The following is a 26654-nucleotide window of genomic DNA, read 5'->3' on the forward strand; positions in this document are numbered from 1 at the left end:
TATTTTTTTGTTTCTATGAACATATAGAATATAAAATGTTGTCTGATGGAATCTCTCCGACCACACATTCAGTTTGTGTCATATATAATCTACATATTTATATATTTGTTTTTGTTTGGATTCACTGGGTTTATATTTGTTTTTAAGGTTTGGGGGGCGGTCAAACATGGATAAGTGCTTTAAAAGAAGGGACTGGCAAGCATAAAAAACTGTCAGATTATACAGATTAATGAAGGGACGGGCAAGCATAAACATCTCTCAGATTATACAGATTAAAGAAGGGACGGGCAAGCATAAACATCTCTCAGATTATACAGATTAAAGAAGGGACGGGAAAGCATAAAAAACTGTCAGATTATACAGATTAAAGAAGGGACAGGCAAGCATAAACATCTCTCAGATTATACAGATTAAAGAAGGGACGGGAAAGCATAATAAACTGTCAGATTATTCAGATTAAAGAAGGGACAGGCAAGCATTAAAATCTCTCAGATTATACAGATTAAAGAAGGGACGGGCAAGCATTAAAATCTCTCAGATTATACAGATTAAAGAAGGGACGGACAAGCATAAAACTATCTCAGATTATACAGATTAAAGAAGGGACGGGCAAGCATAAAACTATCTCAGATTATACAGATTAAAGAAGGGACGGGCAAGCATAAACATCTCTCAGATTATACAGATTAAAGAAGGGACGGGCAAGCATAAAAAAACGTCAGATTATACAGATTAAATAAGGGACGGACAAGCATAATAAACTGCCTGATCATACATATTAAAGAAGGGACGGGCAAGCATAACAATCTCTCCGATTATATAGATTAAAGAAGTAATAATCTGTCAGTCAGATTGTACAAGATGACAGCAAATTACTGTGGGAACCAGATAAACACAGGATAGGAGAGGGAGAAGGCAAATACACACACGCACACGGACACACGGACACACACACAATACTTTTCATCCTCAGCAGGATAGAGGGGACAGGACCAGAACATGACACACTTCCTGCTCACAACGATCCACTTTCTTATTCCCGTCAGGACTAAAAAGGGGACTCACCCACCCTACCATATGATTATATAAGTAGTACATACACCCTACCATATGATTATATAAGTAGTACATACACCCTACCATATGATTATATAAGTAGTACATACACCCTACCATATGATTATATAAGTAGTACATACACCCTACCATGGACTAATTTTGTTTAAATACTGGATTATTTTTCAATGTTAACGAAGACATCTGCTTCAAGTTAGCAAGTGGCACCCAGATATATTGTCCCACATACACAACAGCATGGTTATTAAAGGTTTCGGCTTCCGTGTCTTTGCATACAAACAAACTTAATATGGGAGAACGTATACCTCAGGTATATGAGATATTTTGCCTAACCAGTTATGGCAACGGCACAAACATAACAAACGCCATGACATGAAATGTTCGACACAGACTGCACCTTCTTATTGGTAAAACGGAATGTGTGTGTGTGTGTGTGTGTGTGATTCATGTCTAGTCCACTTCCTCTGAAACATTGTGATGTGAGTGTGATCATAGTAACCTGGATGACTTCACTATTAAATTGTTGGATCTGAGGTAGGTAGATCAGTTTCTCTCAGCTGATCGTGTGTGTGTGCGCACGTGTGTGTGTGTGTGTCCAAAACATAATCAAAACATAATCTGACACATAATCAGACATTTACCTAATTAACAAAAGGTTTGCCTAAGTTTCACACACAGCTGAGGGAGGTGGATCTACCTGACTGGTGATGTCATCAGGTTACTGGAAAATCACACATCACACAGTGTCTGAAGAAGTGGAGGAGCCATCAGTCTGTCTCTCTCACACACACACTTTGATCACAGTATGTTTGGAAAACAGCCACTAGTGGCAGCAGTGAGTTCTATTTCAGTCAGGCAAACTTGGGGCCTTGAGGTTAGGGATTTATAAAAACTACATTTTGAGGAAATCAATTGAATGTTTTAAAATAATTTGTTAATGTATTCATTTGGCAAAGATTATCATCAGACGTTATCAAAAAGCATCCGTGATTCATATATTTCTTTCCTACCACATGAGATTATCCCTGTCTGGGTGTTGGTAACAACTACTTAGTGATTATGCTAATGATTACCTTGGCTTTCCCAAAATATTCTCAATTGAATGTTTACTACTGCATAGCCTTCAAAACCCTTAATCCAGTAGTGTTTGGTATATCAGACTTCGCAATCACATGAGCGCTACAGAAACACCACCTACCACCCAGGTCTAGGAAATTCGATATTTTCCATTAGTGGTAAGCGCAAAGACAAATGCAAACTAAGGCTGCAACAACTAATCGATACAAATTTAAACTGTTGACAATCAAAATCTTGGGTCTACAAGAGACGCAGGAAAAAATATACACTTTGAAAGATAGTGGAGGCTGAGATGTCAGAGGCTGATATGCTTGAGGCTGAGATAGTGGGGGCTGAGAGTGTGGAGACTGAGGTGGTGGAGGCTGACATGGTGGAGTCTGAGATAGTGGAAGCTGAGATAGTGGAGCCTGAGGTGACAGAGGCTGATATAGTGGAGGCTGAGAGAGTGTAGGCTGATATAGTGGAGGCTGGGTTGGTGGAGACTGAGATAGTGGAGGCTGGGTTGGTGGAGGCTGAGATGTTGGAGGCTGAGAGTGTGGAGCCTGAGAGTGGAGGCTGAGGGGGTGGAGGCTAGATGGTGGAAGCTGAGATAGTGGAGGCTTGGTTGGTGGAGGCTGAGATGTTGGAGGCTGAGAGTGTGGAGCCTGAGAGTGGAGGCTGAGGGGGTGGAGGCTAGATGGTGGAAGCTGAGATAGTGGAGCCTGAGGTGGAAGAGACTGATATAGTGGAGGCTGGGTTGGTGGAGGCTGAGATAGTGGAGTCTGGGTAGGTGGAGGCTGAGATAGTAGAGGCTGAGATAGTGGAGTCTGGGTAGGTGGAGGCTGAGATAGTAGAGGCTGAGGTGATGGAGGCTGAGATAGTGGAGTCTGGGTAGGTGGAGGCTGAGATAGTAGAGGCTGAGGTGATGGAGGCTGAGATAGTGGAGCCTGGGTTGGTGGAAGCTCAGGTGGTGAAGGTTATACTGAAGGGAAGTCGTGAGAGAGCGCTGGTTGCTCTAATGGGGCAGAGTAGCTGACCTTTGAAGTTAAGTTCATAATCTTCTTGGCTAATCTGTTTAGCCAACATATAAAAACATTGTTCTCTTAAAGGTGAAATTACATTATAAACCAACCTTTATTTCACCAGCTTACTACATAGTTACTATATTTTCATAATATATGTAAACATCGATGATGATAACAAAGGTAATGGAAATGTATTTGACATTTGGAAAGAGAAGGCAATTTATGTTATTGTATATGTTATTGTTATATGTTATTAATGTTGTTCTCAGGTCAAAGTGGGCTTGGAAAGTTTAGCGTGGTCAACACGGTTCAGTAAAAATATAAACATGTTATTAATGTTGTTCTCAGGTCAAAGTGGTCTGGGGAAGTCTAGCGTGGTCAACACTGTTCAGTATGAATATAAACATGTTATTAATGTTGTTCTCAGGTCAAAGTGGTCTGGGGAAGTCTACTCTGGTCAACACTCTGTTCAAGTCTAAAGTAAGCAGAAAGTCCTGCACCCCAAACTACGAAGAGAAGATCTCCAAGACCGTTAAACTACAGTCAGTCAGCCATGGTAAGTACACACACACACACACCATTCACCCACACACACACACACACACATATATATATATATATATATATATATAAATAAATGTATACAATGTATATGTGTGTGTGTGTGTATTTAATATATATATTAAGTACATTACATATAGTAATATAGAAAAAGCTCTAGAAAAAATTATGAGACCACACTCCTAATTATTTTTAAATCAGCATCTCAACATATATGACAGCCATTGCATTCCAGTGTCTGTTAAATTCCAACACAGGCACACATCATTTTACTTAATGAGGTACTGATTAGGTGATTACCTGAACCAAATCAAATTTACGAAGAAAAGTATAAAAACCACTGCTGTGGTCATCATTATTCTTTTGCAATAGGACCAGCTGGATGGTACCTCAAGTAGTACCTCAAAGGCAATTAGAATAAAAAAATTACTATTTAGCATGACAAAATAGTTGAAAAGAAAAGGGTTCGATTATGGCTTTACTGGCAGAAGGATGCAGTGAGCGTCAGGTTTCTTCCATCCAGAAAATTTCAAAGATGGCGGTTCTTAAGAACAAGGTCAAACAACAGACATTGGGGACAACAAAGCTACAGACTAGCTGAGGACAAAAAGGACTGTCCACTGACCAAGATGACCATCAACTCATTCAAATGTCACTCAACAACTGTTGGATGACATCAAGTGACCTACAGAAAGAATGGCAAACAGCAGCTGGTGTGAAGTACACGGCGAGGACGGTTCAAAACAGGCCAAATCAGGCCAAATCAGCAAACCACTGTGGCTGGTAGGCCTCTCCAGGTCTCTGTCTAACCATTAGACGACCAGATGTTGTGCCAAGCTTGTCAGAGATGATTTTACGGTCCAATCTTTATGGACTTTTGCAAACTTCAGCCTGGCTCTTCTTTGCTTCTCATTGATGTAGGTTTTTTTTCTTGCTTTGCACGACTTCAGCTCTACCCCTAGTCTCGCACCCAATGTGAAATTTGGTGGAGGATCGGTGATGATCTGGAGATTTTTCAGCAAGGCTGGAATCTGGCAGATTTGTCCTTGTCAAGTACAAAGTTATCCTGGAAGAACACCTGCTTCCTTCTGCAATGTTCCACAACTCTGAGAATTGTTTTATCCAGCAGGACAATGCTCCATGCCACACAGCCAGGTCAATCAAAGTGTGGATGGAGTACCACCAGATCAAGACCCTGTCATGGCCAGCCCAATCTCCAGACCTGAATCCCATTGAAAACCTCGGGAATTTTATCAAGAGGAAGATGGATGGTCACAGGCATTTCAAAGCTGAGATACTTGAATTTATGTGCCAGGAGTGGCTTAAAGTCATCCAAGAGCAATGTGACAGACTGGTAAAGAGCATGCCAAGACGCATGAAAGCTGTGATTCAAAATCAGGGTTATTCCACCAACTATTGATTTCTGAACTCTAAGGTAAGGCACACCTGTGCAATAATCATGCTGTCTAATCAGCATGCCACACCTGTGAGGTGGATGGATTATCTCGGCAAAGGAGAAGTGCTCACTAACACAGATTTAGACAGATTTGTGTACAATATTTGAGAGAAATAGGCCTTTTGTGTACATAGAGAGTCTTAGATCTTTGAGTTCAGCTCATGATAAATGGGGGCAAAAACAGAAGTGTTGCATTTATAATTTTGTTATATGTGGTTGTGATGTGGCTGTGTTATCAGTCAGGAGAAGGGTACAAAATAATTTCCAAAGCATTAGATATACCATGGAACACAGTGAAGACAGTCATCATCAAGTGGAGAAAATATGGCACAACAGAGACATTACCAAGAACTGGACGTCCCTCCAATATTAATGAAAAGACGAGACGGAAACTGGTCAGCGAGGCTTCCAAGAGAACTACAGCAACATTAAAGGAACTACAGGAAGTACTAGCTGTGTGCTACATGTGACAACAATCTCCTGTATTCTTCATATGAATGGGCTTTGGGGTAGGGTGGCTAGATGGAAGCCTTTTCTTACAAAGAAAAAACATCCAAGCCCATCTGAAGTTTGCAAAAACAAACATCAGTTTCCCCAAAAGCACGTGGGAAAGTGGGTTATGGTCTGATGAAAGGTTTAACTTTTTAGCCATAATTCAAAAGGTATGTTTGGTGCAAAAACAACACTGCACATCACCCAAAGAACACCATACCCACAGTGAAGCATGGTGGAGGTAGCATCATGCTTTGGGGCTGCTTTTCTTCAGCTGGAACCAGGGCCTTAGTCAGGGTGGAGGGAATTATGTTCCAAATACCAGGCAATTTTGGCACATAACCTTTAGGCGTCTGTTAGAAAGCAGAAGATGAAGAGGAAGTTCACCTTTCAGCCCAACAACGACTCAAAGCACACATCCAAATCCTCAAAAGCATGGCTTCACAAGGAAAATATTATTGTTTTTGAATTGCCCAGCCAGAGCCCAGACCTGAATCCAATTGTGGGGTGATCTGAAGAGAGCTGTGCACAGGAGAAGTCCTCGCAATCTGACAGATTTGGAGCGCTTTTGCCACGTCAAGATATGCCATGCCAATAGACTCCTACCCTGAAAGTCTGGGTGCTGTAAAAAAATCAAAAGGTACCTCAACAAAGTATTCGTTTATGGGTGTGCACACTTATGCAACCAGGTTATTGTGAGTTTTTTCTCTCTCTAAATTTCATCTGTTTTTCAATTGAATTGTTCACGTTAGAGGTCACATTAAAGGTGGAAAAACTTCTTAAATGATTTATCTTTGTCTCATTCTTTTACATCACAAGAACCTGGCATTTTAACCGGGGTGTGTAGACTTTATATTTATATATATATATATATATATATATATATATATATATATATATATATATAAAACGGCAATAGTCCATAGAATAGAGATTAATATCTTTTTATCTCACTATCTCTGTCTGACACACACACACCCTGAGGAGAGGCCGAGGACGCAGTGCGGACCTCCCAGTACTGTATGAATGTAAACGTCAGAACACACTGGATTTTTGCTGGGACATGTACATGTACATCCCCTATGACCCACTACTGTACATGAGGGACGCCCTCACACACACACACACGTATATCCTGACAGAAACACATCCTCAGGTATGTGGTGTCTTATTGTGACTGTGGAGGTTACTGAATGCGTCGTTGGTTGGAGCCATGAGGTATGCAGATTACCATTACAGGAGTGAATAGGGTCTTTGTGTGTGTGTACTTTATGTGCCTATACGGGGTCACTAACTATGGAATAAATCTTTCTCACACACACACACACACACACAGTGTTATAACCACCACTTGAGGAAACAAGGCCCAAAAAAGTTGAAAAGGAAAGTTTTGAGTGAGGAACAGAAGAGTTCAATTTGCAGTGGTCTTTCATTTTAACCCTTCGGTTCCTCACTCAAAACTTTCCTTTTCAACTTTTTTGGAAAGGAAAGAACTGATCTCTTAATTTTTTCTGGAGCTGGATTTCGGGCTAAATGTCTCACTTGGTGAGAATATGGTGACTGCATCTCCAAGGTGGTGGGTTCAATTCCCATAAAGGCCACTGACTTCTGCATGTCTGAATGTGAGCGACTGCTAAAGGACATGGGGTTAAAACCCTCTGTACATACAAACTGTACTGCAATTTGCCTCTATTGGTCTCTAAGGAACTTCCTGTGTGAATAAAAGGTGTGAATCCCTCATTCTGCAGCCATGTGTAAGATGGTCTCCTGGCTTCACACTGTCTGAGACAGGGTGGGTAGAGTTGGCTTCACACTGTCTGAGACAGGTTGGGTAGAGTTGGCTTCACACTGTCTGAGACAGGGTAGATAGAGTGTCTTCACACTATCTCTGACAGGGTAAATAGAGTTGGGTAGAGTGTCTTCACACTGTCTGAGACAGGGTAGATAGAGTTGGGTAGAGTGGCTTCACACTGTCTGAGACAGGGTAGATAGAGTTGGGTAGAGTGGCTTCACACTGTCTGAGACAGGGTAGATAGAGTTGGGTAGAGTGGCTTCACACTGTCTGAGACAGGGTAGATAGAGTGTCTTCACACTGTCTGAGACAGGGTAGATAGAGGTGGGTAGAGTGTCTTCACACTGTCTGAGACAGGGTAGATAGAGGTGGGTAGAGTGTCTGGAGAGATGAACAGAGGTGGAAAGGCCTTTTAATAACATTTGATTGAGTAGGATTTTGCTAATTTTGCAGTTACTACTTACAATGTCTTAGTATCTGGATGTGTGTGTGAGTGTAGAAGGGGATGTGTGTGTGTGTGTGTGTGTATAGGGGTATGTGTGTGTGTTTGTGTGGGGGATGTGTGTGTTTGTGTGTAGAGGGGGATATGTGTGTGTGTGTTTGTGTGTAGAGGGGGATCTGTGTGTGTGTGTAGGGGGATGTGTATATGTGTGTTTTTGTGCGGGGGATGTGTGTGTGTTTGTGTGTAGAGGGGGATGTGTGTGTCCTCTGTAGGATGTTGATTCCTAATGATCACAGTACTATTTCCCCTTTTCAACTTCCTGGTTGTGTGCATATCCAATGAGAATTTGTTTCTGTTTCATCAGTTTCACTCAGATCAGAACTGTGTGACTTCCCTGTTCCACTTTCAGTTACTGTGGTTGACACCGCACTGCTTTACCATACACACCCAGACACACAGAGACACACACAGACACACACACACACACACGCACACACAGACCAGTGGAGCTGTGCCAGTGTAAACACACGGTCAGGTGAATAAGAGGACAGACCAGTGTAAACAGGTGAATAGGACTGATATTTTACAGGAACCTCCTTGATGGTGATGAACCTGCTGATTGTGACGTCTTCATAAACAGCACTGTGTCTCTGTCTTCTCCTGGATACCCATTCATCCAGCATTCAGGAGATGGCCACCATTAACCATCAGAAAAACACTTTCACTGTAGCCTAAACTCCACTGACAACACTACTGTGAGATGTTCACCAAGAACCATTTTCAGCAAGTCTAAACATGGTTACATGTTAGGTGTGTGTGTCCTGGATTTTTTTTTTCCCCAGCACACAACCAGTTGAAATAATCCACTCATTATCAAACTGTATTACATGAATCATCTGTGTATTAATAGGGATTAAACCATGATGGCTAACCCATTTAAAAGAAAGCTGTTAGGGTAGGCGGTTTTCAGTGCTAATCGCAAAAGGGATTTCTAATGATCAATTAGCCTTTTAAAATGATTGGATTGCCAAACACAACGTGCCATTAGAAGATAGGAGGGATATTTGTTGATAATGGGCCTCTGTAGGCCTACAGTATATCGATATTCCATAGAAAATCAGCCGTTTCAAGCTACAATACTCATTTACAACATAAACAATGTCTAGACTGTATTTTTCATCAATTATATTTTAATGGACAAAAGATTAGCTTTTCTTTAAAAAAAACAAGTACATTTCCAAGTGATCCCCAATTTTTGAATGGTAGTGTACAACAAAAATTAAGAGACCACTGCATCTTTTTCTTTCCTATCCAAAAAGGCGAAAGGAATGTTTTGACTGAGGAACAAAAGGGTTAAAATTAAGAGATAACTGCAATTTGAACCCTTCTGTTCCTCAATCAAAACCTTCCTTTTCAACTTTTTTTGGTCTCTTAATTTTTTTTGGTCTTCTTCATTCTATTTTGTATTTACACTGATGAGCCAAAACATCATGACCACTCACAGGTGAAGCACATTTATCCCAACAAAGACAGAAAGTAGAAAGTCTACTGTTACCCAAATCACTGAAAAATGTAATAATGGTTACAGGAGGAATGTGTCACAACACACAGTGCATCACACCCTGCTGTGTATGGGGCTGCGTATGGGGCTGCATATGGGGCTGCGTATGGGGCTGCGTATGGTGCTGCGTAGCCACAGACCGGTCAGGGTGATCCAGGTCGGCTCCACCTCGCAACTTTGAATGATCTGCTGCTAATATCTTGGTGCCAGATACCACAAGACACCTTAAGGGGTCTTGTTGTCAGATACCACAGGACACCTTCAGGGGTCTTGGTGTCAGATACCACAGGACACCTTCAGGGGTCTTGGTGTCAGATACCACAGGTCACCTTCAGGGGTCTTGTCCCAGATACCACAGGTCACCTTCAGGGGTCTTGTCCCAGATACCACAGGTCACCTTCAGGGGTCTTGGTGCCAGATACCACAGGTCACCTTCAGGGGTCTTGTCCCAGATACCACAGGGATTTTCTCCATGTTTTCTCCATGTCTCGGCGGGTTGGTTTGGTTTCGTGGCACACGGTGGACCAACAGCTTACTGTTGTGGCTCATCATACCCCCCCTAGAAAATGTGTATGTTCAGACTGAATGGGCAGTATCTGGAAACGTTTGAAGTAGACAGTAGAAACATTTTTCAAAGGCCTGACATTATAGACTGCATGTCTTTCTCTCACCGCCTTTGCCCCTTAGCAACACACACACACACTATGTACTGGGATAGGAATTCCTAGGATGCACTTAAATGCTGTTCTACTCACATTATGTCTTGCCTTCTTGGATTCAGTCACTCTCTCTTCCCTACACGGACACACACAGACGCACACACACACACACACACACACACACACACACACTGAAATCACATAACACACATGTATGAAGTTGTTAACTACTATTGTCATGAAAGTCTCAGAGGTGGAATGTTCCTAGAAAGGTTTTGTCCTGTCTGAGTCTTTTCTGTCTTGTTCCCTCTGTGTCTGTTTGCATCTTTGTAGTGATCGAGGAGAAGGGTGTGAAAATGAAGCTAACAGTTATCGATACTCCAGGTTTTGGAGACCAGATCAACAATGAAAACTGGTGAGTAACTAAGGGAGGGATTCGAAAACGTTCCCAAAGTGAAAATGTGGAAACTATCCCTATTAAAACTGCACTACTACAGTACTACTACCGACTCAGTATCTGTCAACATTTAACGTTTACATATCTCACCTAGCAACAAATTTGCTTATCTCTGGATATGTCAACATAGATATGGAATTACAATGTTTTGCAACCATGTTAGCCCTGAGATTTAACATCTAGCTAATGAGTTTAGTGCTTTAACAATCAGTATTTAAGTAACTCATAGATTATCTTCAGACATTCAAACCCTGAGCCCCTTCATATGAAGCCTTGGAGAATCTGATCAGCTGCAACATTAAATACAATGTTCCTTTAATAAGCTGACTAGCAACCTATTTTTGTGCCCCACAAGGAACACAGTTTAATGGAGCTGTGACTGCCTGTTCTGCTCAATGTCTGTCCACCGACCTATTGAGTCAGATGGTTTACAGGCTGCTGCTAAATGTTAATGTTTAAAGACATTTGGGTGGAGGTTTCTGGGAAGCAGATTTGAGTGGGGGTTTCTGGGAAGCAGATTTGGGTGGAGGTCTCAGGGAAGCAGATTTGGGTGACAGTCTCTGGGAAGCAGATTTGGGTGGAGGTCTCTGGGAAGCAGATTTGGGTGGAGGTCTCTAGGAAGCAGATTTGGGTGGTGGTCTCTTAGAAGCAGATTTGGGTGGAGGTCTCTGGGAAGCAGATTTGGGTGGTGGTCTCTTGGAAGCAGATTTGTGTGGAGGTCTCTGGGAAGCAGATTTGGGTGGTGGTCTCTTGGAAGCAGATTTGGCTGGAGGTCTCTGGGAAGCAGATTTGGGTGGAGGTCTCTGGGAAGCAGATTTGGGTGGTGGTCTCTTGGAAGCAGATTTGTGTGGAGGTCTCTGGGAAGCAGATTTCTATGCTCTGTTGACATTCAATAGAATGTTTATATGAGATAATTATATACCTGATCATTTTATTGAATACTGGAAAACTAATTATTGTTTTCAGATCAAAGGCTCTTTTAATTAAGAGTACAGAAAATAAGATGTGCTGTTGTTTTTCACTCTGTTCTCTCTCTCCCTTTTCTCACATTTCATCTCCTTCTCTCATCCCTCTTTCTCTCTATCTCTCATTCTTTCTTTTTTTATCAACCTTGCTCTCGTTCTCTTTCTCTCTTTCCATTTCTCTCCCTTTTCACCTCTCCCATTGTCTCCTTCCATCCTCCTCTCCTCTGTAGCTGGGAGCCTATAGTGAACTATGTTAATGAGCAGTATGAGCGCTACCTGAAGGAGGAGCTCTACGTCAACAGGAAACGGAGGATTCCAGACACGCGTGTCCATTGCTGTGTCTACTTCCTCCCTGCCACTGGACACTGGTAAGGATCATTATATAACCTCTGACACTGGTAAGGATAATTATATAACCTCTGACACTGGTAAGGATCATTATATAACCTCTGACACTGCTAAGGATCATTATATAACCTCTGACACTGGTAAGGATCATTATATAACCTCTGACACTGGTAAGGATCATTATATAACCTCTGACACTGGTAAGGTTCATTATATAACCTCTGACACTGGTAAGGATCATTATATAACCTCTGACACCGGTAAGGTTCATTATATAACCTCTGACACTGGTAAGGATCATTATATAACCTCTGACACCGGTAAGGATCATTATATAACCTCTGACACTGGTAAGGATCATTACATAACCTCTGACACTGGTAAGGATCATTATATAACCTCTGTCACTGGTAAGGATCATTATATAACCTCTGACACTGGTAAGGATCATTATATAACCTCTGACGCTGGTAAGGATCATTATATAACCTCTGACACTGGTAAGGATCATTATATAACCTCTGACACTAGTAAGGTTAGACTGGTAGGGTTAGACTGGTGTAGGGGCTAGGGTTTGGACTAGGGCTGGTGTTTGTCTGGTATGAGGTCGGGGGAGAGATATAGAACATGTAGAAAGTAACTTTGTTTTCCTGTAGGTTACGCCCCATTGATGTGGAGTTCATGAAGAGACTGGGGAAGATCGTTAGCATTGTACCAGTCATCGCTAAGGCTGACACTCTCACCATGGAGGAGAGGCAGGAGTTCAAACAGAGGGTGAGAGGACACACAGACCACTCCCACACTCAGCACACATAGACCACTCCCACACTCAGCACACACAGACCACTCCCACACTCAACACACACAGACCAATCCCACACTCAGCACACATAGACCACTACCACACTCAGCACACACAGACCACTCCCACACTCAGCACACACAGACCACTCCCACACTCAGCACACACAGACCACTCCCACACTCAGCACAACAGCTTGTCATCTTAATACCAGCGTAGAACAGACATAATGAAGAGAGGTTTGGGGCTGCTGGGGGAGTCAATATGGAGGAGAGCGTATAGTAGATGTTTACAGGGGTGATGGTGGGGGTGATAGGCGGGTGTTGGGGGGTTATATGGGGGTGGAGAGGAGGGTGGTAGTTGGGGAGGGGAGGTGTTGGGTGTGATACGGGGGCTGTCACGTGTAGCTCACATGGGGTCTCTTTATACTACAATGACTCTACTTAGGTAAACAAGACTTGTAGAGATTTGCATTGCCAATAAAAATAATGTATAGTGAAAAGAGGTGAAAATGAAAATTGTCCACCGTCACCTGCATAGACAGCCCAGAGCTACTGGGCTGTGAATACAATCTGTTGCTCAATCTCTATTCAATCTCTGCTGTGGACAAATGAGCGGTGATGTAGTAGGTTAAAGATGCGCTTCCTCTTGTTTCAGAGACATTTCTAAGGGTGTCTCTTCCAAGATGAAAGATTGCTTCATACATTTTTAAATATACTGCCCCAGAATTATCGAAAATATGTCTGCCTGTTAGCATGTTTTCTCATGAAAAGCTAATTTTGATCAGCTGTGCAAATTATTTGTGAGAAAGAAAACAGACTATTTGTGAACCACAGCTAAATACACGGCTCAAAAGAATTAAGGAACCACTTAAATCACAAAAAAAACACTTAAATTAAAATTTGATGAAAGAAATGTATTAAAGATCAAAATGTTTACAGTGTTTACTATGACGTAGCAACGGCCAATGAAGAGAATCACCAACTGACTGAGGGCTGGATTCAAAGTCAGACTGAACATTTAAATAAACTATTGCAATCACAGCCTGTTCCAACTTGTGTGAATTTCCTCACGGAAACTCATAATGAGACTCAGTAGTGTGTATGGCCCCCACATGCCTGTATGCACTCCTGACAATGACTGGGCATGCTCCTGATGGATGGTGTCCTGGGGGATCTCCTCCCAGACCTGGATCAGGGCATCAGTGAGCTCTGGGACAGTTGATGGTGTTGGATGCACCGATACAAGCCTTCATCATCCAGGAACTGCCTACACACTCTGGCCAGATGAGGCAGGGCACTGTCCTGCACCCTCATGGAGTCTGTTTCTGACAGTTTGGTCAGAAACATGCACACCAGTAGGCCACTGGAGGTCATTTTGTAGGGATTCATTACTGTAAGTAACTTTGGACAAGACTGTCTGCTAAATGACTTAAATATTTATTGTAAATGCAGGAGGATGAGAGAAAGAGAAGAACAAGATGGAGAAAGCTGAGTGTGTGTAGACGTGGATATATTTACAGATGATCTTTAGAAGATTGAGTGCAGACTTAAGGCTCCTCAAGAACCATGAGACGAAACATACCAGCTGGGAGAAAGGTCAATGCAGGGTCACTGAGAGGGAGAGCGGTAGAGAGAAAGTGAAGGCGTGATGGATGAAAGAAAAGAGAAGGCCATGGCCATGGCAAGCATCCAAAGCCTGGATGTAAACTCATCCATCTCGTAAAGGAGAATAGAGACGACTGGGGTGTAGGGAGGGTTTTAACACCAACACTGTTCCTGGAGATTAACACTACTGTAGAATTTAACACCAACACTGTTCCTGGAGATCAACACTACTGTAGAATTTAACACCAACACTGTTCCTGGAGATCAACACTACTGTAGAATTTAACTCAAACCCTGTTCCTGGAGATCAACACTACTGTAGAATTTAACTCAAACCCTGTTCCTGGAGATCAACACTACTGTAGAATTTAACTCCAACCCTGTTCCTGGAGATCAACACCACTGTAGAATTTAACTCCAACCCTGTTCCTGGAGATCAACACTACTGTAGGCTTTAACACCAACCCTGTTCCTGGAGATCTACCCTACTGTAGAATTTAACTCCAACCCTGTTCCTGGAGATCAACACTACTGTAGAATTTAACACCAACACTGTTCCTGGAGATCAACACTACTGTAGAATTTAACTCCAACCCTGTTCCTGGAGATCAACACTACTGTAGGTTTTAACTCAAACCCTGTTACTGGAGATCAACACTACTGTAGGTTTTAACTCAAACCCTGTTCCTGGAGATCAACACTACTGTAGAATTTAACTCAAACCCTGTTCCTGGAGATCAACACTACTGTAGAATTTAACTCCAACCCTGTTCCTGGAGATCAACACCACTGTAGAATTTAACTCCAACCCTGTTCCTGGAGATCAACACTACTGTAGAATTTAACTCCAACCCTGTTCCTGGAGATCAACACTACTGTAGGCTTTAACACCAACACTGTTCCTGGAGATCTACCCAACTGTAGATTTTAACTTCAACCGTGTTCCTGGAGATCAACACTACTGTAGATTTTAACTCCAACCCTGTTCCTGGAGATCAACACAGCTGTAGATTTTAACTCCAACCCTGTTCCTGGAGATCAACACTACTGTAGATTTTATCTCCAACCCTGTTCCTGGAGATCAACACATCTGTAGATTTTAACTCCAACCCTGTTCCTGGAGATCAACACTACTGTAGAATTTAACTCCAACCCTGTTCCTGGAGATCAACACTACTGTAGAATTTAACTCCAACCCTGTTCCTGGAGACCTACCCTCCTGTAGGTTTTAACACCAACCCTGTTCCTGGAGATCAACCCTAATGTAGGTTTCAAACACCAACCCTGTTCCTGGAGATCAACCCTACTATATGTTTTAAATCCAACCCTGTTCCTGGAGATCTACCCTACTGTAGGTTTTAATACCAACCCTGTTCCTGGAGATCAACCCTACTATATGTTTTAACTCCAACCCTGTTCCTGGAGATCAACACTACTGTAGAATTTAACTCCAACCCTGTTCCTGGAGATCAACACTACTGTAGAATTTAACTCCAATCCTGTTCCTGGAGACCTACCCTCCTGTAGGTTTCAAACACCAACCCTGTTCCTGGAGATCAACCCTAATGTAGGTTTCAAACACCAACCCTGTTCCTGGAGATCAACCCTACTATATGTTTTAAATCCAACCCTGTTCCTGGAGATCTACCCTACTATATGTTTTAACTCCAACCCTGTTCCTGGAGATCAACACTACTGTAGAATTTAACTCCAACCCTGTTCCTGGAGATCAACACTACTGTAGAATTTAACTCCAACCCTGTTCCTGGAGATCAACACTACTGTAGAATTTAACTCCAACCCTGTTCCTGGAGACCTACCCTCCTGTAGGTTTCAAACACCAACCCTGTTCCTGGAGATCAACCCTAATGTAGGTTTCAAACACCAACCCTGTTCCTGGAGATCAACCCTACTGTAGGTTTTAATACCAACCCTGTTCCTGGAGATCAACCCTACTATATGTTTTAAATCCAACCCTGTTCCTGGAGATCAACACCACTGTAGAATTTAACTCCAACCCTGTTCCTGGAGATCAACCCTACTGTAGGTTTCAACTCCAACCCTGTTCCTGGAGATCAACCCTACTATATGTTTTAAATCCAACTCTGTTCCTGGAGATCAACCCTCCTGTAGGTTTTAATACCAACTCTGTTCCTGGAGATCAACCCTCCTTTAGGTTTTAATACCAACCCTGTTCCTGGAGATCTACCCTCCTGTAGGTTTTAAATCCAACACTGTTCCTGGAGATCAACCCTCCTGTAGGTTTTAATACCAACCCTGTTCCTGGAGATCTACCCTCCTGTAGGTTTTAAATCCAACACTGTTCCTGGAGATTTGAGCTTTGGGTCACTGATTATTTCAGTCAATCCAGGAAGTTCACTTACATTCCAGTACTTTTCAAGGAAACCATTTTGGAATGGGATTTGTCTTTAGTTTCTGAACTGAATTGAATTTCTAAGGGAATCACTCATTTCTTTTACCTTTAACCTCTGACCCCTGTGTAGATAAGACATGACCTGAAGGCTAATGGCATCAGAGTGTACCCTCAGACTGAGTATGACGAGGACCCAGAGGACAGGATACTCAACGACAAGATCAGGGTAGGTCACGCAAACCTAAACATACATAACATACAACATACAGTGGATATAAAAAGTATACACACCCCAGTTAAAAACATTTTGTGAGGTAAAAGAATGAGACAAAGATAAATCATGTCACAACTTTTTTCCCCCTTTAATGTGACCTATAATGTGAACAATTCAATTGAAAAACAAACTAAAGAAGTTGAGTGCACATGCTCAGCGTCATATCCAGAGGTTGTCTTTGGGAAATAGACGTATGAGTGCTGCCAGCATTGCTGCAGTGGTTGAAGGGGTGGGGGGTCAGCCTGTCAGTGCTCAGACCACACGCCGCACACTGCATCAAATTGGTCTGCATGGCCAAGAAGGAAGTCTCTTCCAAAGATGATGCACAAGAAAGCCCGCAAACAGTTTGCTGAAGACAAGTAGACTAAAGACATGGATTACTGGAACCATGTCCTGTGGTCTGATGAGACCAAGGGAGTGTGAGAGCGATGACACCACATTTAACACACCTGCTCCCCATTCACACCTGAGACCTTGTAACACTAACGAGTCACATGACACCGGGGAGGGAAAATGGTTAATTGGGCCCAATTTGGACATTTTCACTTAGGGGTGTACTCACTTTTGTTGCCAGCGGTTTAGACATTAATGGCTGTGTGTTGTGTTATTTTGAGGGGACAGCAAATTTACACTGTTATACCAGCTGTACACTCACTACTTTACATTGTAGCAAAGTTTCATTTCTTCAGTGTTGTAACATGAAAAGATATAATCAAATATTTACAAAAATGTGAGGGGTGTACTCACTTCTGTGAAATACTGTATATAAAGATAAACGTACATACATACATACATACATACATACATACACACACACATAAACAGACATACATACATAAACATACACACACACACACACACAGATAAACATACACACATACACAGATAAACGTACATACACTACCATTCAAAAGTAGTAATTTTTCATGAAAACCAACATTAGATGAGTTTGAATAGGAAAGAACACAAAATCAATAGGCAATATTGTCATGACAAGGTTAGAAATAATGATTTTTAATTCAAATAATAATTGTGTACTTCAAACTTTGCTCTGGTCAAAGAATCCTCCAATTGCAGCAATTTCAGCCTTGTAGACCTTTGGCATTCTAGCTGTCATAATGTTATGGCTGATGGGTGTATATACAAACATACATACACTCACACACAGCCATGCATTTTACAGAAACACACCTGTTTTGACCTCTCCTGGTACTGTCCCCAACACCACTCGCTTGACCTCTCCTGGTACTGTCCCCAACACCATTCGCTTGACCTCTCCTGGTACTGTCCCCAACACCACTCGCTTGACCTCTCCTGGTACTGTCCCCAACACCACTCGCTTGACCTCTGCTGGTACTGTCCCCAACACCATTCGCTTGACCTCTCCTGGTACTGTCCCCAACACCACTCGCTTGACCTCTCCTGGTACTGTCCCCAACACCACTCGCTTGACCTCTGCTGGTACTGTCCCCAACACCATTCGCTTGACCTCTCCTGGTACTGTCCCCAACACCAGTCGCTTGACCTCTCCTGGTACTGTCCCCAACACCACTCGCTTGACCTCTGCTGGTACTGTCCCCAACACCATTCGCTTGACCTCTCCTGGTACTGTCCCCAACACCACCCGCTTGACTTCTCCTGGTACTGTCCCCAACACCACTCGCTTGACCTCTGCTGGTACTGTCCCCAACACCACTCGCTTGACCTCTCCTGGTACTGTCCCCAACACCACTCGCTTGACCTCTCCTGTTACTGTCCCCAACACCACTCGCTTGACCTCTCCTGGTATTCTCCCCCACACCACTCGCTTGACCTCTCCTGGTATTCTCCTCAACACTACCCGTCTTGACCTCTCCTGGTATTCTCCTCAACACTACCCGTCTTGACCTCTCCTGGTATTCTCCTCAACACTACCCGTCTTGACCTCTCCTGGTATTCTCCTCAACACTACCCGTCTTGACCTCTCCTGGTATTCTGCCCAAAACCACCTGCTCTGACCTCTCCTGGTGTTCTTCCCTGGTGTTCAGGAAAACATTCCTTTTGCGGTTGTTGGGACAGACAAGGAGCACCAGGTGAACGGAAACAAAGTCTTGGGAAGGAAAACCAAATGGGGCATCATTGAGGGTGAGTGGAGAATGGTGATGATATTAATGATGAGAATGTTTGTAGAACTGATGTACTGCATAAAGTATTCACATATTTAATTATGCCTCGTTTCCACTGGTTTTACCCTAAAGTCCAGACTATGTTCTGTTTCCATTGACAAAGATCAGTGCCAGTCGGCCACTAGGCCATGGACTGAAGGACTTAAGGACTTAGGGCGGGGTTTGCGTTGGTTGGTTGAGGCGTTATGTGCTGTGAAAACGCCACATGTTGAAATAGTGATGTGTATGATTTGCTTAATCGTAGGCTTCTCGTGATGGCTTTCATCCGATCTAACAAACAGATCCCTGATAAAATAAAGAAAATAAAGCAACAGTACAGGAAAGCAAAGATTCACAATGGAAAGAGTTGGAACGACCGATGGTGGTACGAAGCCATTGACTCAACAGAAAAACAGAGCGGTGAGACCGAGATGTAGCCTCCAAAACCAATTACAACACAAAATACCTCAGAATTCTACCAAATCATTCTACCAAAGGTGGATAGTTTTGGCAAAATACTTTAAACTGAATACTGAATACACTGGCTTAGTTGGGGTGTCGTGAATGTAGGTGGAGAAGGAGCCAGTTGCAGCAGTTTCAGGAAGAAATTAATTTTATTACTCAAGTTCCAATGACGTATTGGAAACAAACTGAGCATGGTGTTATTATTTATGTTATTTTACTACCAGAAAAATATAGCGTTTTATTTTTCGTAGCCGGGATACCAAACCACATTGATAGTTTACGATTTCATCCCCATCTGAGCTCCTCCTTAAGTCCTTGATACCTAAATGTATAGTGGAAACAGGAAAGTCTGTTTCAACATGAGCATAAATCACCTGTTTAGCCCTGGTACCGGGGTAAACACCCCATTTCGGGCCTTAGTACACTTCAAAATGGTCTTATGTTGGAATCATGACCAGAACCACCCTCTACTGCCCTCTAGCAGTAGAAACACAAGTTAATTAAGATCCTCATCAGAGTGGGTTTTCAGCCACTTTTCAGAATTGGCAGGGATTCTGTTGTCCTGGCTTCAAGGGGAAGCAGTTGAATTGCTTGGGCAATGTAACATAATTCTTCCCCTGAATAGATGAGAGAGCAGGATAGACAGAGAGAAAGTGACTGACATAACTAGATACAATAACTGGTGGAGTATTCCAGGTTTATCTGGTTTGAAGAGTGTTTTAATCATGCTGTGTCTTGGTTCTGTCTGTTCGTAGTTGAAAACATGGCACATTGTGAGTTTGCCAACTTGAGAGATCTTCTGATTAGGTGAGTTACAGTCCTAACATTAATATAGACCACTCTAACTACTACCTAACAACTATACCACGCTAACACAGACAACTCTAACTACTACCTAACAACTATACCACGCTAACACAGACCACTCTAACTACTACCTATCTACTATACCACGCTAACACAGACACTCTAACTACTATCTAACTACTATACCACACTGACATAGACCACTCTACTACCCAACTACTATACCACACTGACATAGACTACTCTAATACCTAACTACTATACCACACTGACACAGACCACTCTAACTACTACCTATCTACTATACCACGCTAACACAGACACTCTAACTACTATCTAACTACTATACCACACTGACATAGACCACTCTACTACCCAACTACTATACCACACTGACATAGACTACTCTAATACCTAACTACTATACCACACTGACACAGACCACTCTAACTACTACCTATCTACTATACCACGCTAACACAGACACTCTAACTACTACCTAACTACTATACCACACTGACATAGACCACTCTACTACCTAACTACTATACCACACTGACATAGACCACTCTACTACTTAACTACTATACCACACTGACATAGACCACTCTACTACTTAACTACTATACCACACTGACACAGACTGCCCTAACTGCTGTACAACACTAACATAAACCACCTTTCCTACTACCTATCTACTATACAACACTGACTCAGACCACCCTAAATACTACACAACTCTATTGTCACTGTAGTTTGAGAACCAGATTCTTACTACCACTTAGACCACCCAGATTATAACACAACATTGACTATATAGACCATCCTGACTACAACACCAACTATATTGACCACCCTCACTACAACTTACCACCAACTACATAGACCATCCTGACTACAACACCAACTATATTGACCACCCTCACTACAACTTACCACCAACTACATAGACCATCCTGACTACAGCACTAACTACATAGACCTCCCAAAATACCACACCAACTATAATACAATAGTAACTATATAGACCACCCTGAATGCAATAATAACTATATAGACCACCATGAATACAACAGTTACTATATAGACCACTCTGATTACAACACAACACCAACTATAAAGACCACCCTGAACACAGTAGTAGCTATATAGACCACCCTGAATACAACAGTAACTTTATGGACCACCTTGAATACAACACCCACTATGAAGACCAAACTGAATACAACAGTAGCTATAAAGACTACTCTGAATACAATAGTAACTATATAGACCACCCTGAATGCAATAGTAACTATATAGACCACCCTGAATACAACAGTTACTATATAGACCACTCTGATTACAACACAACACCAACTATAAAGACCACCCTGAACACAATAGTAGCTATATAGACCACCCTGAATACAACAGTAACTATATAGACCAACCTGAATACAACAGTAACTATATAGACCAACCTGAATACAACAGTAACTATATAGACCACCCTGAATACAACACTAACTACATACACCTCCCAAAATACAACACCAACTATTAAGACCCACCTGAATACAATGCTAGCTATATAGACCACCTTGAATACAACACCCACTATAAAGACCAAACTGAATACAACAGTAACTATAAAGACTACTCTGAATACAATAGTAACTATATAGACCACCCTGAATGCAATAGTAACTATATAGACCACCCTGAATACAACAGTAACTATATAGACAGGTATATAGACTGATGGAAAGATGTTGATCTGTATGTTTGTTCAGGTCCCATCTGCAGGACCTGAAGGATGTGACCCATAACATCCACTATGAGACGTTCCGAGTCAGGAGGCTGAATGAGAGCAACCTCACCGTCCACGGCCTTGCCCTGTCCTGTTTCCCCATGGAGAACGGAACCAACAGAACCAACGGGACCAACGGAACCTCGGACAGGAGTGACTCAGAGAGCCACCTCTGAGAGATGACCCTAAGAGCATCACTAACAGCTTCCTATTCCCGGTTTTGACTGCAAAATGATTGGCCTACTGTTTCGCCTATTCAGATCACATGATATAAATAAATAAATGAAAGGTAGAAAGAGAAAGCAAAGAACTTTATTACTCCCAGACAGAAGAGATTTTATTTGGGGGCGGGGGGGGGGGGGGGGGGATAGACCAACACACCTCGGATTTTAAAAAAGAACATTTTATTGAGTTTTACTAAAGACATTATTGATAAGAAATGCATTTAAACTTCATATATGAATATATTTTTTCAGAATGGTATATGTTTCCTAGAATCCCACAGTGCTCAGCAAGCAGAGACAGAGAGATAGATGGAGTTAAGGAGAGTTAAAGAAAAGTGAGAATGTTAAAGAAAAAGAGAGCGCAAGTGAGAAAGCAAGAAGATCGGAGTTTGACAAAAACAGAGAGCTGATGATAAAAAGGACAGAATGGGTATGAGAACGTTATTCGTTATGCTCCATAATATTCAATCGAACTCACAGTTCTGATATCCTTATTTACACGCCTACAACCTGAACTGAATTGTGGAAACTGGAATCATCCACATGTGAGTGATATAACTGCAAGCAGCCCACTTCCATTTATTGTCCCCAAACTCCATGTTAGCTGTCCCCAAATTCCATGTTTACTGTCTTCAGACTCCACGTTAACTGTCCCCAAATTCCATGTTAACTGTCTTCAAACTCCACGTTAACTGTCCCCAAATTTCACGTTAACTGTCTTCAAACTCCACGTTAACTGTCCCCTACATCCATGTAAACAGTCCAAAAATGTCATGTTAACTGTTCCCTAAATCCATGTTAACGGTGCAGAAATTCCACGTTAACTGTCCTCAAATTCCATGTTAACTGTCCCCAAATTCCACGTTAATTGTCCCCAAGCTCCACACTGACTGTCCTCAAACTCTGTTATCTGTCCCCATACTCCAAACTCCATATTATCTGTCCCCTAACTCCACATTAACTGTACCAAACTCCACGTTAACTGTCCCCAAACTTCATATTATCTGTCCCCAAACTCCACTTTAACTGTCCCCAAACTCCATATTATCTGTCCCCTAACTCCACGTTAACTGTCCCCAAACTCTATGTTATCTGTCCCCAAACTCCATATTATCTGTCCCCAAACTCCACGTTAACTGTCCCCAAACTCCATGTTATCTGTCCCCAAACTCCATGTTAACTGTTCCCAAACTCCACGTTAACTGTTCCCAAACTCCACGTTAATGATGGAACAGGCTTCAGTACCTGTCAGTCTCCAGGATCAGTTTCTTTGCATATCCGATATTGGGTGTTCATGATAATGTTTGACCCACTGCAGTGTGGCTTTGATTGAATATTGTTTTCTGTCTGTCCGCCTCTCAAATGCATGACAGCTTTTATAAATCTGTATGAAAGTGGTAGCCTAGCCTCTGCATTGCTTATCAACATGTATAAGACAGACTTAGGCACTATGAAGTGATTATAAACATTTATAACACACTCTCCTGCTTGGAGGTTAAACCATTTTAATTTTTTGGTCTATTAAGACGCTTCATTTAATAAGCATTTTGACTTACCATATGTAAAAAAAAAGAAGAAAAAAAAAGACTTTGCAAATGATGCTTTTTTTCACTGATATATTGTCTTTTGTTTTTTTCTGTTTTCACTCATGTTTAGAGCTGGTTGTTACGGATACGATGTGGGACAAGGCATGGGTTTTCTTTTTCTGAGTAGTGTTGCATCTTCAGACTGTCTTAACCACGTCCCATTGAAATGTCTGGGAGATGTCTCCTGGAATGTCGTAGCTCCCGTGACTGTACACACATCCATACATACTTGCATGTAAATGTTCTATGTTGACCTGGTGGTTTCTCACATTGAGGTAAGCTGTACTGTTTGGAGAGACAGGGCCATTCTGAGGCAAGGCAGAGAGGACCAAAGAGGGGAACGTCTAAATGGGATCCTGGATAGCCCCAGGCAAGACACACTGGTCCAATCGAAGTCTCTCTCACCACGATGCAGAGACGGATGTTAATCCAGACATACTGTTTCTGTTCACATTACCAGACAATTACGCATTATAGAACACATGATTTAACACATATGTACCTGGGAAACTGTTGCTAGAAGGAACAGGTTTGCCCATTCAAATGCCTATCCTAGCTTCACAGACTGACCCTGTTACACTCTCTGATACTCTTCAGATCACATCATTAGTATATTCTGTGTTGATGTTAACTGAAGATGAACTCTGATGTAGATTGTTAGTGTCGGCTTTGTTCACAGCCTTTCTTCCAGGTCTTAAACAGAGTGTGTGCAAACAATAAACATGCATAATTACACACACTCGCACACACACACAGTATATGACAATGTCATTTATGTGCGGCCTGATGTTTTATGCTCCTGTCTTGTTCTGTACTAACTGCTTCCTCACCATGTTAATATACGTGTAAACAACGTTGATTTACCATTAAATGATTGTCACTGTCTGAGCCGTGTGGCCCTGTTACTCATGACTAAGGCCAGGAGTCTGTCCCAGCGATGAATGGGTGAAGGGTGGAAATCATCCCTAGACTGGAGTTGTTCCCGTCACCCCCTTACCAGGAGTTGTTCCTGTCAACCCTTACCAGGAGTTGTTCCTGTAAACCCTAACCAGGAGTTGTTCCTGTCAACCCTTACCAGGAGTTGTTCCTGTCAACCCTTACCAGGAGTTGTTCCCGTCACCCCCTTACCAGGAGTTTTTCCTGTCAACCCTTACCAGTTGTTCCTGTAAACCCTAACCAGGAGTTGTTCCTATCAACCCTTACCAGGAGTTGTTCCTGTCAACCCTTACCAGGAGTTGTATCTGTCAACCCTTACCAGGAGTTGTTCCCGTCGCCCCTGTCCAGGAGTTATTCCCATCACCTGTCCAGGAGTTGCTCCCGTCAACCATAGCCAGGAGTTGTTCCCGTCACCCATGTCCAGGAGTTATTCCTGTCACCTGTGTCCAGGAGTTGTTCCTGTCACCTGTGTCCAGGAGTTATTCCTGTCACCCCTGTCCAGGAGTTGGTCCCGTCAACCATATTTTTTGCCAGGAAATAAGTTTAAATAAATAAACAAAATCTATCTAAACATTAACAGTATTTCTGGTATATTTTATTGGACAGAAATGGGAAGAAAGGTAGAATAAAGTTTTGTTGTAAAGGGATAGTTCACCCAAATTACAAAATGGTACATTGGTGTCTGTACCCAGGCTATGGCGAAATTATGACAGGAATACATGCTTGGTTTTTCTTTTGTTATTGTTTCTAAATGCTAGCATTTTAGCATTTCTGGCACAAATCCCATTCAAGCCTAGAAAATTTTCATATCCATTTAAAAGATTTTGAGCATCACATCCAAATGGCAGAACATGGAGGTCACCAAAGTAAAAAGACAAGGCACACAGTTTAATTTTGTACAACTTTTACTAAAACGGTGCAGACTGGAACCAAACCATGTCAAAAACAACAACTGCTCTCTTAACAAGGCACTGCAGCCGTCCAGTAGATCCAGCAGACAACCTCTGCTCTCCTGTTAAAACCATTAGATTCACCAAAACACTCCTCCTGTCAAATAAAATGTTTCATACCATCACCACAGTATCAGTATTTACACCAAACAATGAGCAAAACAACCAAAAACATCCCCTGCCCCCCCCCAAAAAAATCATAAAACCTCTTTGTCACAAATAATAAATAGATTGGTACCCAAACGATACCCGTTATTGAATACATCATTTAGGAGGGATACTGGAGGGATTTGCCTGGAGACAGAAGTGATTCACGCCAGTCCCACAGATTCCAGCTGTCTTTCCAGCTGTACCAAGAGGTGTCCCCTCCACATCAAACACAGGTGTCACAACCAAATCACTCTGTTGAATTGACGCTGTGTTGTTGCACATCTTGTTTACCCAAGACCAAGGCAGGGATTCATCTCTCCAACTGCATCATAGCAAGCTGAACACTACAAGTTCATATATTTCCCATTGAGCCAAAATGCAGTATTTAGCTTGAATGTCTCCCTGCCAAACGCATTAACATTTTACACAGCGTAGCACTGACTGAATCTCAGCCTTTAAATGTCTTCGTTTGGGTCCCTTTGACCAGTGTCTCCAGCCAGTGTTCCTTTGACCAGTGTCTCCAGCCAGTGTTCCTTTGACCAGTGTCTCCAGCCAGTGTTCCTTTGACCAGTGTCTCCAGCCAGTGTTCCTTGCTAAGCCACATTACATTATGACAGACTACAAGTAACAATTGAACTGGCTAATTATTAAT

The 26654-nt window shown here is 42.3% G+C and overlaps 1 protein-coding gene across 3 annotated transcripts in view; it reads left to right on the forward strand.

Moving 5' to 3' along the window:
* Positions 1-22514, forward strand: part of sept12 (septin 12) — a 108046-nt gene extending 85532 nt beyond the window's left edge. For all 3 annotated transcript variants that reach the window (XM_034295071.1, XM_034295073.1, XM_034295072.1), the window contains 8 exons: positions 3586-3714; positions 10455-10536; positions 11774-11911; positions 12548-12665; positions 16805-16900; positions 18976-19072; positions 20313-20364; positions 22140-22514. In XM_034295071.1, the coding sequence (XP_034150962.1) occupies positions 3586-3714; positions 10455-10536; positions 11774-11911; positions 12548-12665; positions 16805-16900; positions 18976-19072; positions 20313-20364; positions 22140-22332 (905 nt within the window). In that variant the 3' untranslated portion in view covers positions 22333-22514. The remainder of the gene's footprint in view (positions 1-3585; positions 3715-10454; positions 10537-11773; positions 11912-12547; positions 12666-16804; positions 16901-18975; positions 19073-20312; positions 20365-22139) is intronic.
* Positions 22515-26654: the final 4140 nt, after the last annotated feature.

This window comes from Esox lucius, chromosome 11 (genome assembly GCF_011004845.1).
Source record: "Esox lucius isolate fEsoLuc1 chromosome 11, fEsoLuc1.pri, whole genome shotgun sequence".
NCBI classification, from domain to species: domain Eukaryota; kingdom Metazoa; phylum Chordata; class Actinopteri; order Esociformes; family Esocidae; genus Esox; species Esox lucius.